Source organism: Salmo salar, chromosome 12, assembly GCF_965601325.2.
Source record: "Salmo salar chromosome 12, fSalSal1, whole genome shotgun sequence".
In the NCBI taxonomy this organism is placed as follows: Eukaryota; Metazoa; Chordata; class Actinopteri; order Salmoniformes; family Salmonidae; genus Salmo; species Salmo salar.
This window is the reverse complement of record NC_138302.1, coordinates 20,817,501-20,836,607: the sequence shown is the minus strand read 5'-3', so window position 1 is coordinate 20,836,607 and position 19,107 is coordinate 20,817,501. Positions and strand designations below refer to the sequence as shown.

At 42.1% G+C, this 19,107-nt stretch overlaps 1 protein-coding gene across 2 annotated transcripts; it reads right to left on the bottom strand.

The window, feature by feature from the left end:
• Nucleotides 1-280: 280 nt before the first annotated feature.
• Nucleotides 281-18,954, bottom strand: LOC106564387 (interleukin-2 receptor subunit beta). 2 transcript variants are annotated; one of them, XM_045690966.2, is made up of 10 exons: nucleotides 18,763-18,954; nucleotides 13,272-13,374; nucleotides 10,389-10,500; nucleotides 10,181-10,253; nucleotides 9,793-9,892; nucleotides 7,390-7,523; nucleotides 7,031-7,223; nucleotides 6,517-6,616; nucleotides 6,169-6,262; nucleotides 281-4,639 (listed from the first exon to the last, which is right to left on the bottom strand). In XM_045690966.2, exons 2-10 carry the CDS (start codon nucleotides 13,342-13,344, stop codon nucleotides 3,452-3,454), a joined length of 2,067 nt encoding a protein of 688 aa, XP_045546922.1. In that variant the 5' UTR covers nucleotides 13,345-13,374; nucleotides 18,763-18,954; the 3' UTR covers nucleotides 281-3,451. The 2 variants fall into 2 exon arrangements, with proteins under 2 accessions (XP_045546922.1, XP_045546923.1); XM_045690967.2 differs by lacking the exon at nucleotides 18,763-18,954 and adding an exon at nucleotides 14,050-14,232.
• Between the last annotated feature and the right edge of the window lie 153 nt (nucleotides 18,955-19,107).

Here is a 19,107-nt window from a genome sequence, read left to right as displayed (position 1 = left end):
TTTATTAAACTCATTCAAAATTATTGATTGCGAGACATTTATTCTCTCTCTGGTAACTGTCAAAACATGAAACATTTAAGAATAGTCATGTCCTCGTGTAGCCTGTAGCACCGTACATATTCTCAGGGCATAGGTAACGCATGTAGGCTCTAATGACATCATCAGTCGACGCCTAACAACAGCCCGGCCCCGGATCCCACAACAGGTATGCCTATGTCCTCTGTTCGTAAATTGGTCCAGTGGGAGTGTTTGTAGAATGGATAACTCACAACACAGTCAGTTGAATGTTTTATTTGAACCTTTATTTAACTAGGCAAGTCAGTTAAGAACACATTCTTATTTACAATGACGGCCTACCCTGGCTAATTGGCTGAAATATAAAAAACAAACAGTCAAACAACAGTCTATGTTAGACAATACATATCTTTATAAATTGCTGTCAGTAAGATTGTAATACAATTCAGCTGCCTTATACATTTTTTAAATTCTAACTTAAAATAATGATAATTTACAAAACCAAAAAATTATTTGAACTGCAAAATTGGTCTGTGCAATAAAGCAGCACTACATTTGTTTAAAACACATATTATCAACATTATTATTTAAATATGTTATTGAATTGTCTGGTTAAATAAATGTAATCTTAAATGAACAAAAAATAGTCTGGAACATCAGACACATGATTTTTCAGAGACATTACATTCAAGATGGTCATGTTAGACATAACATAATAATACATTCTTCATTTCTACTGAGAGATCTATCAGTATCAGGTCAGTATTTACTGTGAGCACAATCGTAGTATCATATTGATATCATAAATAGATGTAGTACTGTCATGAGAGGTAGAAACGTGTTTAGAAGTGGTATAAAAACGTATAGACAATTCCCTGAGCATTCAACAGAAACTATATGACATGAGATGTATACGGTCTGATATATCACGTCTTTCAGCCAATCAGCATTTAAAACAGCAACTATATGATATGAGTGGTAAACTCAACGGCTATTTCGTCTTTGTGTTTTTAAACGAACAAAGTAGCCTACGAGACAAAACACTGTTTATGACTGTAACACAAAGCAATGAACACCAACTGTCTGTCTCTATCCACTCACCTGTTACCATCCTTTCGAACCACAGCTATGCATGCATATCTATATACATATCTATGAATATATGGATCTATGTAAAACATACCCATACCTCACACACCACAATAATATGGCAATCTGGGATTCAAACAGCAACAAATGGATATACCAATCCCAGATTGACCCTTTAACTCCCTAGAGTCGATTGAGGTACCGGTGCGTCAATCTAAGTAGCATCATCTTAAAAAATACCCATTAAAATCTGTCAGTTTAAGATAGAGATATCTGTTTATATCTGAATCCGCCGATATTGCCCTTCCGCATCTGCGGTGAAAGGTGACAGAGCGAGAGCGGTGTTTGTCAGGCCATGAGACATCCTGAAAAGCGATCTTCTCACGAAAACGTCTGTAGCGTCTGAACGGTTTGACCTATAAAATATGGAAAGATGAGACTCTCACGAACACGTTTGATCCCACTGTGGAAAGGGGAGATTCTCAAGAAAGCATTATCTGTTTTTCTCTACGACCCACGCTAGTGTCACGGGAGTCGCCTGAAGGTAACCGGTATCAGTTTAAAATGCTTTATGGAAGTATAGAGGTAATTTTGTGCCTACCAAAAAAAAGGGGTTAAATACACTACCGTCAAAGTTTTAGAACACCTACTCATTCAAGGGTTTTTCTTTATTTTTACTATGTTCTAGATTGTAGAATAGTAGTGAATAAATCAAACTATGAAATAACACATATGGAATCATGTAGTAACCAAAAAAAGTGTTAAACTAATTAAAATATATTTTAGAATTGAGATTCTTCAAAGTAGCCACCCTTTGCCTTGATGACAGGTTTGCACAATCTTGGCATTCTCTCAACCAGCTTCATGAGGCAGTCACCAGGAATGCATTTCAATTATCAAGTGTGCCTTGTTAAAAGTTCATTTGTGGAATTTCTTTCCTTCTTAGTGTGTTTGAGCCAATCAGTTGTGTTGTAACAAGGTAGTGATGGAATACAGAAAATAGCCCTACTTGGTAAAAGACTAAGTCCATATTATGGCAAGAACAGCTCAAATAATCAAAGAGAAACGACAGTACATTACTTTAAGACATGAAGGTCAGTCAATATGGAACATTTCAAGAACTTTCAAAGTTTCTTCAAGTGCAGTTGCAAAAACCATCAAGCTCTATGATGAAACTGGCTCTCATGAGGACCGCCAAAGGAATGGAAGACCCATAGTTACCTCTGCTGCATAGGATAAGTTCATTAGAGTTTCCAGACTCAGAAATTGCAGGCCAAATAAATGCTTCACAGTGTTCAAGTAACAGACACATCTCAACATCAACTGTTCAGAGGAGACTGTGTGAATCAGGCCTTCATGGTTGAATTGCTTCAAAGAAACCACTACTGAAGGACACCAATAATAAGAAGAGACTTGCTTGGGCCAAGAAACACAAGCAATGGTGGAAATTTGACTGGAGTCCAAATTTGAGATTTTTGGTTCCAACCGCTGTGTCTTTGTGAGACGCGGTGTGGGTGAACGGATGATCTCCGCATGTGTATTTCCCACCGTAAAGCATGGAAGAGGAGGTGTTATGGTGTGGGGGTGCTTTGCTGGTGACTGTCTGTGATATCTTTAGAATTCAAGGCACACTTAACCAGCATGGTTACCACAGCATTTTGCAGTGATACGCCATCCCATCTGGCTTGGGTTTAGTGGGACTATCATTTGTTTTTCAACAGGACAATGACCCAACACACCTCCAGGCTTTGTCAGGGCTATTTGACCAAGAAGGAGAGTGATGGAGTGCTGCATCAGATGACTTGGCCTCCACAATCCCCCAACCTCAACACAATTGAGATGGTTTGGGATGAGCTGGACTGCAGAGGAAAAGAAAAGCAGCCAACAAGTGCTCAGCATATGTGAGAACTCCTTCAAGACTGTTGGAAAAGCATTCCAGGTGAAGTTGGTTGAGAGAATGCCAAGAGGGTGCAAAGCTGTCATCAAGGCAAAGGGGGGTTATTTGAAGAATCTCAAATATAAAATATATTTTGATTCGTTTAACCCTTTTTTGGTTACTACATGATTCCATATGTGTTGTTCATAGTTTTGATGTACTCACTATTATTCCGCAATGTCAAAAATATGAAAAATAAAGAAAAACCCTTGAATGAGTAGGTGTTCTAAAACTTTTGACCCCCCCATATTCTAGTAACTTTCTCAATCCTGGTTGGAAGTTTACCGGAATCAGGATGGAATGAGCAGGAATTCCGGATTCCTCCAACCAGGATTTCTGGATAACCAGGGAATTTGGGGAAAATTACAAGACTTTTCCAAACCTAGACCTTGGTAAAAATGTTTTCAAAGCTCAGCTCTGAGCTTCTTTCACTGGCATGTAGTCGCCACTAGAGGGCTCTATAGCCATTGAAGAAGACATGAGAGACATCTCCTCGATCAGCCTGCATGGATGACTGGTACTCATACCCAGGGATGGAGCCAATCCCAACCCAGAGAAGGGGAAGTGTAAACCGGTCAGTGGAATAGGTAAGGGGGTGGAACAAAATGGAAATATATTGTTAGTGGTAATAAGAGGGATATGGTTACAGGCGGTCACAGTAGGCCCGACCGCATCCTCCACGCTCTCCTGACTTTCCTGATCCTCTCCCCCACTGCCAATGCCTGAATCTGGGCTCTGAGGGGCACGGCGTTGGGTCTGGAGCTGGAGATTATCCACACGTTCATAGGAGGAAGACATTGTGAGAGAACCTCCTCCAACCTCCATCTCTGTACCCTTTCCCCCTACACTATCCAACCCAGGTAGGGTGAAGGGAAGCTGGGGGAAAGCAGACAGGGAAATGGGTAAGGGGGTGGAGCAGAATGGAAAGTTATTGTTATTGATAAGAGGAAGAAGCGGAACAAAATTGACATCCTGAGAGACAAAATGGGGGGTGGCTGCAATAGGCCCAACCGCATCCTCCACGCTCTCCTGACTTTCCTGATCCTCTCCCCCACTGCCGATGCCTGAATCTGGGCTTATGAGGGCCCGACGCTCGGCCTGGAGCTTCTCAACACGCCCGTAAGAAGAAACCTGGAGGATATCTTCACCTGCACTGATGCCTTCAAGTACACCTCCACCACCCATCTCTCCCTCCTTCCCTCCACCCCCCATCTCTCCATCTTTCCCTCCACCCCTGATATCTCCGTCCTTCCCCCCTACACCTCTATTACTGTCCATCCTTTCTCCTCTGTTCTCCTCGTTCCACTCTTCTATCTCTTCAGTAGTGCCACCTACTGGTCCGTAAGGGGAGTGTACAGAGCAGGGTACCAGCTTGGTGGAGGTGGATCCAGGCTGGGAGCATTGAGATAAGAAGTAGCTGAAGTTGGAGAAGCCGGAGCAGGAGGAGTGGCCACTGTTGTCCCATCTCTTCTCCTGTGGTGGTGCCGTCCTCAAGGGGGTGACGTTGTCCAGGCTGTCGGTGATCTCTACCTGGGAGATGTCTTCACGGTGCAATGCAGAGTTGATGGATTCAAGGGCGAACAAAGGACCCAGCCAAGCCTGTAGGCAGAGACACAGGCATGTCACACACACACACACACACACACACACACACACACACACACACACACACACACACACACACACACACACACACACACACACACACACACACACACACACACACACACACACACACACACACACACACGAGAAAAAGAGACATGCAGAGGAGAGGAAAATGAAAGGATTATTATTTTCATTCCTGTCCTCTTTTTATTGCAGAGGAGGCTGGTAAGGTGAGGACGGCATTGTCTTCCGACAGGTGGCTTCACTCCTACATGATGCTAATTTTTAGACAATGGCGAGGACAGCTCATAATAATGTCTGGTAATAAATATATAGAAACTATGTGTTTTATCTGTTTGATACCACTCCATTCATTAGACTCCAGCCGTTATAACCTAACTACAGCCATTGTAACCTAACTACAGCCATTATAACCTTACTACAGCCATTATAACCTTACTACAGCCATTGTAACCTAACTACAGCCATTATAACCTAACCACAGCCATTATAACCTAACTACAGCCATTGTAACCTAACTACAGTCATTGTAACCTAACTACAGCCATTATAACCTAACTACAGCCATTGTAACCTAACTACAGCCATTATAACCTAACTACAGCCATTATAACCTAACTACAGCCATTATAACCTAACTACAGCCATTGTAACCTAACTACCGCCATTGTAACCTAACTACAGTCATTGTAACCTAACTACAGCCATTGTAACTTAACTTCAGTCATTGTAACCTCACTACAGCCATTGTAACCTAACTACAGCCATAATAAACTAACTACAGCCATAATAACCTAACTACAGCCATTGTAACCTAACTACAGCCATTATAACCTAACTACAGCCATTATAACCCAACTACAGCCATTATAACCCAACTACAGCCATTATAACCTAACTACAGCCATTATAACCTAACTATAGCCATTGTAACCTAACCACAGCCATTATAACCTAACTACAGCCATTATAACCTAACTACAGCCATTATAACCTAACTACAGCCATAATAACCTAACTACAGCCATAATAACTTAACTACCACCATTATAAACTAACTACCACCATTATAACCTAACTACCACCATTATAACCTAACTACCACCATTATAACCTAACTACAGCCATTATAACCTAACTACAGCCATTATAACCTTACTACAGCCATTATAACCTAACTACAGCCATTATAACCTAACTACAGCCATTATAACCTAACTACAGCCATAGTAACCTAACTACCACCATTATAACCTAACTACCACCATTATAACCTAACTACAGCCATTATAACCTAACTACAGCCATTATAACCTTACTACAGCTATTATAACCTAACTACAGCCATTATAACCTAACTACAGCCATTATAACCTAACTACAGCCATTATAACCTAACTACAGCCATTATAACCTAACTATCGCCATAACAAGGAAGTGCACAATACAGGGAATAGGGTCCCTTTGGGCACATGACTTCAGTCAAAAGTAGAACTGACCTTGAAGTTTCCATCATGATGGAGTTTGAGGCCCTCAAAGTACGTGGAGGGATCTGGTATAGGAGGATTCAGAATCTTCTTGACCCTGTCAGCACTGAACGGAAATGAAAGGAAGTTGCACTTAACCAACTACAAAACATTACATCTAAAACATGATGTTTACTTTGCAGTCCGTTGGTGTTAAAATACATCACATTTACAATGGACCCCACCCCACCCCCCTCCCTCACACACACACACACACACACACACACACACACACACACACACACACACACACACACACACACACACACACACACACACACACACACACACACACACCCCCCCCCCCCCCCCCCTACTCACTTTCCTTTGCAGAGCAACATGGAGACCAGCAGGACCAGTACAACAACAGCTCCCACCACGGTGACCACCACAAAGTCCTGGTCTAGAACATCAGGACTACCTGAGAACAGGACCAGAGGAACAACATAGAACATACATAGAACATATTTACAACGTACATAACAACACCACTATTTGACTAAAAGATTGGCATAGAAAAGCGTTCTTTCACATTTCTGTCTGTAAGTTTGTTTTGAGCATGTGTCTGCCTATCTAAGAATGAAAGAAAGAAATAGGGAAGGAAGGAAAGAAGGATGAAGAAGAAGAAGCTGTTTTTCAAGATTCATATGGAAACACACTACTATGCCTGCATTCCAAATGGCAACATATTCCCTGTTTAGTGCAGTACTTTTGGCCCATAGGGCTCTGCACTCTATAGGGAATTTTAGGGCCATTTGGGACACAGCCCAACTATATATAGGCCCACATTCAAACGTGTACTAATAACCAATGACATCACTGATGCTGGATTTACCTGTTGGCTTCATCTGGCCCAGAGTGGAGACCCATGATGCACTGGGGCTCCAGTCGCTCCACTGACAGTCTGAGTAATTGTTTGGGACGACTCGAACCCTGACTCTGACCTGGTACCTCCTTCCTCTCTCCAGCATGTCAGGGTCCAGGTCAAAATACGTCTGTTTGTTTGATATGTTCACCTCCACAGCATCCTGCAGTACCACAATATACAGTAGGTGTACTTTCAGTAGGTGTACTTTTAGATAGTGTACAAAGAGCTGTGCACTCTTTCACTGTATTCTCTCTTTCACATCTCTCCCCTTTCCCTCTTGTTATTATCTGTCCTCTGTCTCTCTTCCTCCCCCCTCTCTCTCTCACCTCCCAGTGATGTAGTTCCTGTTTCCACTGTAGTTGGAAGTCATAGTTGAATATCATTTCTGAAATGGGAGCTCCTGGTGTCCAGGCGACTGAGGCGTTGGTGACGGTCGGCTTGCCAGGGGGATGCATTTTAACTGCCAAACACAAAACATGTAGTCATAGTAGTACTAATATCACTGTAACAGAACTACTAGTACTAAGTTGAATTAGAAATGTTATTATCAGGTATGAATTAGTATTAAGTTGTATACAGTGCGTTCAGAAAGTATTCAGACCCCTTCCCTTTTTCCACATTTTGTTACGATACAGCCTTATTCTAAAATTAATTTAAATCAATCTACACATAACACCCCATAATGACAAAGCGAAAACGGTTATTTTGAAATGTTTGCAAATGTATTAAAAGTAAAAAACAGAAATACCTTATTTACATAAGTATTCAGACCCTTTGCTATGAGAATCGAAATTGAGCTCAGGTGCATCCTGTTTCCATTGATCATCCTTGAGATGTTTCTACAACTTCATTGGAGTCCACCTGTGGTAAATTCAATTGATTGGACATGATTTGGAAAGGCACACACCTGTCTTTATAAGGTCCCACAGTTGACAGTGCATGCCAGAGCAAAAACCAAGCCATTAGGTCGAAGGAATTGTCCATAGAGCTCCGAGACAGGATTGTGTCGAGGCACAGATCCAGGGAAGCTTACCAAATAATGTCTGCAGCATTGATGGTCCCCAAGAACACAGTGGCCTCCATCATTCTTAAATGGAAGAAGTTTGGAACCACCAAGACGCTTCCTAGAGCTGGCCGTCTGGCCAAACTGAGCTGTCGGGGGAGGTGACCAAGAACCCGATGGTCACTCTGACAGAGCTCCAGAGTTCCTCTATGGAGATGGGAAAACCTTCCAGAAGGACAATCATCTATGCAGCACTCCTCAAATCAGGCCTTTATGGTAGTGTAACCAGACAGAAGCCACTCCTCAGTAAAAGGCACGACAGACTGCTTGGTGTTTACCAAAAGGCACCTAAAAGACTCACACCATGAGAAACAAGATTCTCTGGTCTGATGAAACCAAGATTGAACTCTTTGGCCTGAATGCCAAGCGTCACGTCTGGAGTAAACCTGGCACCATCCCTATGGTGAAGCATGGTGGTGGCAGCATCATGCTGTGGGGATGTTTTTCAGCGGCAGGGACTGGGAGACTAGTCAAGATTGTGGGAAAGATGAACGGAGCCAAGTACAGAGAGATCCTTGATGAAAACCTGCTCCAGAGCACTCAGTACCTCTGATTGGGGCTAAGGTTCACCTTCCAGCATGACCCGAAGCACACAGCGAAGACAACGCAGGGGTGGCTTTGGGACAAGTCTCTGAATGTCTTTGAGTGGCTCAAACCAGAGCCCAGACTTGAATCCGAGCGAACATCTCTGGAGAGACCTGAAAATAGCTGTGCAGCAACGCTCCCCATCCAATCTGACAGAACTTGAGAGGATATGCAGAGAAGAATGGGAGAAACTCCCCAAATACATCTGTGCCAAGCTTGTAGCATCATACCCAAGAAGACTCAAGGCTGTAATCGCTACCAAATGTGCCTTAACAAAGTACTGAGTTAAAGGGTCTGAATACTTATGTAATTATTTTTTTTATATATATACATTTGCAAAAATGTATAAAAACCTGTTTTTGCTTTGTCATTATGGGTTATTGTGTGTAGATTATGAGGGGAAAAATGATTTAATACATTTTAGAATAAGGCTGTAACATAACAAAATGTGGATAAGGTGAAAGGGTCTGAATACTTTCTGATTGCACTGTAAATTAATAACCTTTCCAGCATGTTTGTATTGCATTATGTTGTATCATTGTGTATTGATTTTGTGTATTTTGTATGATGACCTCACAAAACCTCATAAAGTTATAGTATCGTATCGTTGTAGTTGGTCTACAATTAATGTAGTACTAGTAGATTAGTGTCACGTCCTGACCATAGAGAGCTCTTATTCTCTATGGTAGAGTAGGTCAGAGCGTGACTGGGGGGGATTATCTAGTTTATTTAGTTCTATGTTGTTTGGTTGTAGTTTCTTTTTTCTATGTTGGGGTTTTTGTATGATCCCCAATTAGAGGCAGCTGGTCATCGTTGTCTCTAATTGGGGATCATATTTAAGTAGTTGTTTCTCCCACCTGTGTTTGTGGGAGATTATTTTGAGTTAGTGCATGTTGCACCTCTTTCGTCACGGTTTGTGTTTTGTTTGTAGTTTATTGTTTGTTTTGCAAAGTTTCACATTAAAAGAAAAGATGTGGAACGATACCCACGCTGCGCTTTGGTCTCCTTCCTACGACGAACGTGACAGTTAGTAATAGCTGACACATCGTACATAATATCACTCAAATTACTGTACACTTACTGTGGTTAAATGGTTGATACAGGTAGTTAATATGTATCACATAATCTTCTGCTTGTCCACACCGTACATCAATGGGTATTTTATCATCGTCCCAAAAGAACTGAAAGATAATTTACAGAAGTTCAGTTATCCAGGGTTGTTTGTCTATTGGTCTATATATATGCTGTCATTGTTTAATTATTATTATTATTATTATTATTAGGAAAAAATGTTATCAAAAAATATTTAAAAAATTACAAATTCCTGGTTAATTTATTCATCCAGATGAATGTGTTACATTCATGTTATTATTTTTATAATCTGTTTTTAAATCATTGTTTTTATCTATAATACTGCACATATATAACCAAGCATTGGTTTTAACTTGATGTAGTTTTATAAAACTCACAGGATTGCCCTCAAAGACCAGACTGCCGCCTCTCAAAGTGTTGGAACCGCCCAAGGACTTCATCTCACATTGCCTGTAGTTACAACAGTGAACCATTGTTTCAGTTAGCATCCCAAATGGCACCCTATTCCCTATATAGTGCACTACTTTAGACCAGGACTCTATGGGAATAGGGTTCCAGTTAGGGTGCATCCTTAGTCTTCTTTACCTTTTAATCCCGGCATATTCACCATGCAGTGTGCATGGCATGTCTGGGGGCACGCATGTGTTGTTCAACACACATGTGATGTTACTGATGAAGTCATTGACACACTGCAGAACTATGAGAAACAGAGACAGAGAGAATGAGAGAGGAGAGAGAGAGGAGAGAGAAACAGAGGCAGAGAGAGAGAACAATTATAAGAGTTTTAATATAAGGGTCAATATAATGTTTTATAAGGCTCTATATCATGTTTTATAAGGCTCTATATCATGTTTTATAAGGGTCAATATAATGTTTTATAAGGCTCTATATCATGATTTACAAGGCTCTATAACATGTTTTATAAGGCTCTATAACATGTTTTATAAGGCTCTATATCATGTTTTATAAAGCTCTATAACATGTTTTACAAGAATCTATGTCATGTTTTACAAGACTCTATGTCATGTTTTATAAGGCTATATGTAATGTTTTATAAGGCTCCATATCATGTTTTATAAGGCTCTTTATCATGTTTTACAAGAATCTATGTCATGTTTTACAAGACTTTGTGTTATGTTTTTCAAGACTCTATATTATGTTCTATAAGGCTATATGTCATGTTTTTTAAGGATCTATGTCATGTTTTACAAGGCTCTATATCAGGCTCTATGTCATGTTTTACAAGGCTCTATATCATGTTTAATTATACACTGCCGTTCAAAAGTTTGGGGTCACTTTGAAATGTCCTTGTTTTTGAAAGAAAAGCATTTTTTGTCCATTAAAATAACATCAAATTTATCAGAAACACAGTGTAGACATTGTTAATGTTGTCAATGACTATTGTTGCTGGAAACAGATGATTGTTTATGGAATATCTACATAGGCGTACAGAGGCCTTTTATCAGCAACCATCACTCCTGTGTTCCAATGGCACGTTGTGTTATCTAATCCAAGTTTATAATTTTAAAAGGCTAATTGATCATTAGAAAACCCTTTTGCAATTATGTTAGCACAGCTGGAAACTGTTGTTCTGATTAAAGAAGCAATAAAACTGGCCTTCTTTAGACTAGTTGAGTATCTGGAGCATCAGCATTTGTGGGTTCAATTATAGGCTCAAAATGGCCAGAAACAAATAACTTTCTTCTGAGACTCATTTTTACATTTACATTTACATTCGTCAGTCTATTCTTGTTCTGAGAAATGAAGGCTATTCCATGCGAGAAATTGCCAAGAAACTGAAGATCTTGTACAACGCTGTGTACTACTCCCTTCACAGAACAGCGCAAACTGGCTCTAACCAGAATAGAAAGAGGAGTGGGAGGCCCTGGTGCACAACTGAGCAAGAGGACAAGTACATTAGAGTGTCTAATTTGAGAAACAGATGCCTCACAAGTCCTCAACTGGCAGCTTCATTAAATAGTACCCGCAAAACACCAGTCTCAATGTCAACAGTGAAGAGGCGACTCTGGGATGCTGGCCTTCTGAAAAACAGCTTCTATCTCAAGGCCATCAGACTGTTAAATAGCCATCCCTAGCACAGAGAGGCTGCTGCCTACATGCAGACTTGAAATCATTGGCCACTTTAATAATTGGAATACTAGTCACTCTAATAATGTCACTTTAATTATGTTTCATGTCTTGCATTATTCATCTCATATGTATATACTGTATTCTATACTATCTATTGCATCTTGCCAATGCAGCTCTGCCATTGCTTATCCATATATTTATATTTATATATTGTTATTCCATTCCTTTACTTAGATTTGTGTGTATTCGGTATCTGTTGTGGAATTGTTAGATATTACTTGTTTGCTGCACTGTCAGAACTAGAAGCACAAGCATTTTGCTGCACTCACAATAACATCTGCTAGCCATCTGTATGTGACCAATACAATTTGATTTGATGTGATTGACTGCAAGTCCCAAAGAAAACAGGATCTGCCTCCAGTATTCCAGCATCATTTCAACTTCAACGTTTCATCTTCATCAAATCACCTCTGCTTAGTCTAATACAGTGACAACTAAAATATACCCCCCCCCCCAAAAAAAAAAAAAATTTGTCCAATCAACATAGGCTGAATATGATGTGGCTGTCCATGGTTCTGATTTATGTGTGCATTCGTGCAAGTAGAAAAACATGTTGACTCACTCTACTTGTAGAGAAACACCAATGCCATTCTCCTCTCTTTCATGTTGACGAAACGTTCTGTCATACAGTACAAGCTTCTTTTTTTGTCCTAGGCTACCTGGCTAAAACACTTGCTTGAACTTCCATCCTCTCAGGCCAGGGGCACAACAATGTATGAATTAATGGTTGGATCGGAATTGCCGTTGGCCAATACGGAGAATTAAGTAAATCCACAAGTCCAAATCCCTATCTCCATCAATGGCTAATTTAGGAAAGGGGCACCGGAGGACGACAACACAACAAAACACACAACAATTCAGTTGTTTCTGTTAATGATGTATACTCTCAAAGCGTTTTGATAGGAGAGATGCCAAATCCAAGCTGGCTTCCCTTCATACTTTTCTTTCTTTTTGCCAGGACCATTCACAGTTGAGCTCGCTCAGTTTAGCTCAACGCTCAACGCTCCTACATTATTTACCATTCATTTCTATTAGGCACAAAATAATAACACATTTATAGAGTCACAAGCTTGATGTAATCATTGTGTGCTATGAATATGGGACCAAATACAAAACCTTTTACTACTTTAACACACATTAAAGTACTTTTGGTCGCCTAAAATGGGTAGACTATGCACAAAAAGTGCTGTAGTTTCTAAAAAGGTTCACCCGATATGGATGAAAATACACTCAAATTAAAGCTGACAGTCTGCACTTTAACCTCGTAGTCATTATAAATCTGCTTGTAATGCATTGTGAAGGGTATTGATGACTTACAGGACTGTGGTTGGCTGGAGCAGGTTAGTAGGGGGAGGAGCAGGATGACATAGAGACACCATAGAACCTCCATTATGACTTCTTCCTGGTCCTTTTTCTCATTCTAGAACACAGTAGGAGACATGACCTTAGCAACAGGTGACAGGTGGCTTAGTGTTCCAAATGGTACCCTATTTCTTATATAGGGCACTACTTTTGACCAGGGCTCATTGGGCTCTGGTCAAAAGTAGTGAACTATGTAGGGAATAGGATGCCATTTGGGATGGAAGAAAACCTGAAGCATAAGAGAGAAGAAAAAGTACAATTTTCTATGTCTGTCTGCGTGGTGTGTTTTTTCCGTGAAAGTAGATCAAGTGTTATCAGTTTCACCGCAGCCACACACGCATACACACACACACGCACAGTGAAAGCCACAGAAACTGAACAGGTGTGCAAGTGGGAGAGGGATCCATACATCCTTATTTAGAGAATAGAAACGTATTAGGTCACATAAGGAGAAATACATGTCAGATATAATTAACATCTTGTGAATACAAAGTATCATCTGTTTTACTGTTACGCATATCAGTAGACATGAAGGTTATTTGCATAAAACATCTTATTAACAAAGTTGCATTTGTTTAAACGAACCTTTCGTACACACCGGTATGCCAGAAATAAGCCAAGCACAAACTTAAACACTGTAAACCCATTTAGTAGGTTATTTACATTTGCATAGCATTTTAGGTGCATTTCAAACATTTACATTTTTTAATATTGCAGATATTTTGTCTCTTACCTTTAGATATTGAACGGCCCAAGCTGGACAGCTTGTGTCATTGGATGAGCTGTGATGGAACTAGATAAAACACATGGAAAGGGTTGGATGAAGGATGATAGCTGTACTGATGATGTTACTAACTATGATGTTACTCCAACTCTAGTGAGGCTGACACATGAGAGTCTCTCTCTCTCTCTCTCTCTCTCTCTCTCTCTCTCTCTCTCTCTCTCTCTCTCTCTCTCTCTCATGTATGACCTTACAGACCACATCATCGGATGAACAGCATGTTCAGACCTATATCTGAGAAGATATATATAGTTCCCATAGCTATACATGGGCAGTGTGCTGTTGGCTACCATTCTCTCATGTGGGGTTTTTTAGTAAAAGGTCACTGTGGTTAGAGAGATTGATGTTATGTTCAGCCTGAGGTGTGAAGTTTCCACTCCTCTGTTATATAAACAACCATCTAACAGGTACAAGATGTGTTGAAACGGTGAAGAAGAAGAAGAAGATTGTGATGATGATAATGAATGACCTGGATGATATGTTAGTGCAGGGCTGGGACAAAAGCATGCACACCCTGTGTGGCTATAATGCTTCTACAAGGAATACCAGTACTGCGTAACATTGGTCATTCCTTTGAACTGTTTGTAACAAATTGATAGGTGGTTGAAGGTTGCGCAAGAGCAAAATGTTTATATCAGAGGATGGCTCATAATAATGCATTGAATGGAGTTAATGGAATGGTATCAAACACATGTAATCAGTGTGTTAGATGTGTTTGATACCCTTCCATTAATTCTGTTCCAGCCATTACTATGAGTCTGTCCTCCGATTAAAAGAGCCACCAGCCACCACTGGTTTCTGTACATTGTTAGCTGTGAAGCCTTGTGATGTCATGTTCGCTGTCAAATGTACCAACAGTCCTGTGTGTCCCAATTCAGGGCTTTCCAGCCTTAACCTGGTAGCCTGGTCCCAGATCAGGGCTTTCCTGCCCTGACCTGGTAGCCTGGTCCCAGATCAGGGCTTTCCTGCCTTAACCTGATAGCCTGGTCCCAGATCAGGGCTTTCCTGCCTTAACCTGGTAGCCTGGTCCCAGATCAGGGCTTTCCTGCCTTAACCTGATAGCCTGGTACCAGATCAGGGCTTTTCCTGTCTTAACCCACAAGCCTGGTCCCAGATCAGGGCTTTCCTCCCTTAACCTGAAAGCAGAGAACATACACACACATGCATGGCCACGCAAGCTCGAACACAAGTGTAGTCTTCACGCAAGCTAACACACACACATTATACATGCACACACACACACACACACACACACACACACATATTGTGCATGCACGCACACACAAGCGCATTCTGCATGCATGAACACACACAGTACTCACGCACACATAAACATACACACATACACACACACACACACACACACACACACACACACACACATACAAAGGGGCTGCAGGTAAGAAAACCACAACGTCCTCGTTTCCCAGAATGTTTACAAGCTGTTTCCAATAACAAACAAACCACAAACCACTAACACCCCTGTCCCTCCTCCTCTCTTCTCTACCTCTCTTCTCATCCTCTGCCAAACCAAACCTCAAACTAACGCCCCCTCCATTCTTCTTCTTATCATGTACACATCTCCCCTCCCTATCTTCTCTCTGACTCCCCCCTCCCTCTCCGACTTCCTTTCCACCAACACTCACTCCCTGACTCCCCCCTCACCTCCCCCTCCTGTCTTTGACTTCCTCTGTACCTGTGGCTGGGTGTGTACATCCTGTCCTACTTAAACACTGGACCAAATCAACCCCTAGGTTACATTCTAACGGGCACCCTGTTCCCTATATAGTGCACTATATGCCATAGAGGCCTCGGTTAAAAGTAGTACACAATATAAGGAATAGGGTGCCACAATGAGGACAGTGGTCTCCAGTTAAGCCCTACTGGAAGCCCACAAGGTGTGCAGGGTTTTGCTCCAGTTCTATTTGAACATCCTGTCCTACTAAACCCAGACCCTAATCAAAGCCTAGCCCCCTCCGTAATGAAGCCTTAATCAACCCCAAGCCCCCATCATAATGAAGCCCAAATCAGCTCATAGCCCCCTCCATAATGAAGCCCTAATCAGCACCTAGCCCCCTCCATAATGAAGCCATAATCAGCTCCTTGCCCCCTCCATTATGAAGCCCTAATCAGCTCCTAGCCCCTCTCCATAATGAAGCCCTAATCAGCTCCTAGCCCCCTCTGTAATGAAGCCCTAATAAGCTCCTAGCCCCCTCCATAATGAAGCCCTAATCAGCTCCTACCCCCCTCCATAATGAAGCCCTAATCAGCTCCTACCCCCCTCCATAATGAAGCCATAATCAGCTCCTAGCCCCCTCCATAATGAAGCCCTAATCAGCTCCTACCCCCCTCCATAATGAAGCCCTAATCAGCTCCTAGCCCCCTCCATAATGAAGCCCTAATCAGCTCCTAGCCCCCTCTGTAATGAAGCCCTAATAAGCTCCTAGCCCCCTCCATAATGAAGCCCTAATCAGCTCCTACCCCCCTCCATAATGAAGCCCTAATCAGCTCCTAGCCCCCTCCATAATGAAGAATGAATCAACTCCTAGCCCCCTCCATAATGAAGCCCTAATCAGCTCCTAGCCCCCTCCATAATGAAGCCCTAATCAGCTCCTAGCCCCCTCCATAATGAAGCCCTAATCAGCTCCTAGCCCCCTCCACAATGAAGCCCTAATCAGCTCCTAGCCCCCTCCATAATGAAGAATGAATCAACTCCTAGCCCCCTCCATAATGAAGCCCTAATCAGCTCCTAGCCCCCTCCATAATGAAGCCCTAATCAGCTCCTAGCCCCCTCCATAATGAAGCCCTAATCAGCTCCTAGCCCCTCCACAATGAAGCCCTAATCAGCTCCTAGCCCCCTCCATAATGAAGCCCTAATCAGCTCCAAGCCCCCTCCATAATGAAGCCCTAATCAGCTCCTAGCCCCCTCCATAATGAAGCCCTAATCAGCTCCTAGCCCCCTCCATGATGAAGCCCTAATCAGCTCCTAGCCCCCTCCATAATGAAGCCATAATCAGCTCCAAGCCCCTCCATAATGAAGCCCTAATCAGCTCCTAGCCCCCTCCATAATGAAGCCCTAATCAGCTCCTAGCCCCCTCCATAATGAAGCCCTAATCAGCTCCTAGCCCCCTCCATGATGAAGCCCTAATCAGCTCCTAGCCCCCTCCATAATGAAGCCATAATCAGCTCCTAGCCCCCTCCATAATGAAGCCCTAATCAGCTCCTAGCCCCCTCCATAATGAAGCCCTAATCAGCTCCTAGCCCCCTCCATAATGAAGCCTTAATCAGCTCCTAGCCCCCTCCATAATGAAGAATGAATCAACTCCTAGCCCCCTCCATAATGAAGCCCTAATCAGCTCCTAGCCCCCTCCATAATGAAGCCCTAATCAGCTCCTAGCCCCCTCCATAATGAAGCCTTAATCAACTCCTAGCCCCCTCCATAATGAAGCCCTAATCAGCTCCTAGCCCCCTCCATAACGAAACCCTATTCAGCTCCTTGCCCCCTCCATAATGATGCCCTAATCACTCCCTAGCCCCCTCCATAATGAAGCCCTAATCAGCTCCTAGCCCCCTCCACAATGAAGCCCTAATCAGCTCCTAGCCCCCTCCATAATGAAGAATGAATCAACTCCTAGCCCCCTCCATAATGAAGCCCTAATCAGCTCCTAGCCCCCTCCATAATGAAGCCCTAATCAGCTCCTAGCCCCCTCCATAATGAAGCCCTAATCAACTCCTAGCCCCCTCCATAATGAAGCCCTAATCAGCTCCTACCCCCCTCCATAATGAAGCCCTAATCAGCTCCTAGCCCCCTCCATAATGAAACCCTAATCAGCTCCTAGCCCCCTCCATAATGAAGAATGAATCAGCTCCTAGCCCCCTCCATAATGAAGCCCTATTCAGCTCCTAGCCCCCTACACAAATACTCCCTAATCAGCCCCTAGCCTCTTCCACAATGAGGACAGTGGTCTTCAACCTTCTTCTAGAGATCTAAAGGGTTTGCAGGGTTTTGGTGCAGCCCAGCACTAACACAGAACAAAAAACCTGCAAAAATATATGCACAAAGCTTGAAAAAGTGAACAAAAGCCTGGTCTTCTCCGGGACCAGGATGGAAGAATCCTTTCCTAGCGCATAGCCTAGACACATTTCATCAGCCCCATAGGATGGGAGAGGTGTATGCAATATTGTAGCAGCTTCGCTCTCTGTGTGTCTCTTCAGTGATAATAGTCATCATCATCATCAACACTACCGTGATCATGACCTCAACTGCTTAATACTGTGTCTTCCAAATGATCACACTCAAACCCACACATGGGCAAACACACAGGCAGAGTAGCTTTTCTTGATTGAACAACAAATGTAATCCATAACCACCTGAATACATCATAGATGTTGGAGCTTCATTTGAGCCACAGCAGGAAAATTATCCTGCAGCAACTGGAAATGTGAATTATTATGTAGATTATAGTTATATGGATTATGGATATTTGTTATTGGGGCTGATACATTTTTCGATAGGGCAAATCAAGTCTGACATTTTAAATTGGAGATTACAAGCCATATTGAACCTTGAATACACTACAAGTTTGCAACAAAAGAGTGATCAAATTAAGATCCTACATATGTATATGAATATTCAAAGAGAGCACTAGTCAAAGAGAGCCTTACCTTGTATAGTGGACCTTCTTGTAGTCTCAGAAACACCGGCTTCTCAATGCTCTACGGTTGAGTTTCGTTTCACTCTGAACTGAAGGACAAGTGCTTAATGATGAATCAGTTTCTTGTCTCTCAATTGGTCACCACTGAATGATTCAACCCCATTAATGACGAAAAACGTCTGCCTGCCTTCTCTGAGAAGTAAATGAGTGAACAGAAAAGTGATTGCTGACTGAAAAGGAATTTCTGTGGCTTCAGTTAGTTTCAACTGAAACCACATGCGTCATCAACGCTGCTATCTGTACTTGTCAGAAACTGGGATTAAAACAAAAATATTACATTTTTCAGTTGTTCTTC

Excerpts from the sequence above, each read along its gene's own strand:
- LOC106564387 (XM_045690966.2), bottom strand. The coding sequence starts at position 13,344 with ATGGAGGTTCTATGGTGTCTCTATGTCATCCTGCTCCTCCCCCTACTA. Across the intron at positions 7,524-9,792 it reads GTATCAACCATTTAACCACA|TTAAAATGCATCCCCCTGGC; the intron begins GTAAGTGTACAG and ends TGTGTTTGGCAG. Across the intron at positions 6,263-6,516 it reads ATGTTGCTCTGCAAAGGAAA|TGCTGACAGGGTCAAGAAGA; the intron begins GTGAGTAGGGGG and ends ATTTCCGTTCAG.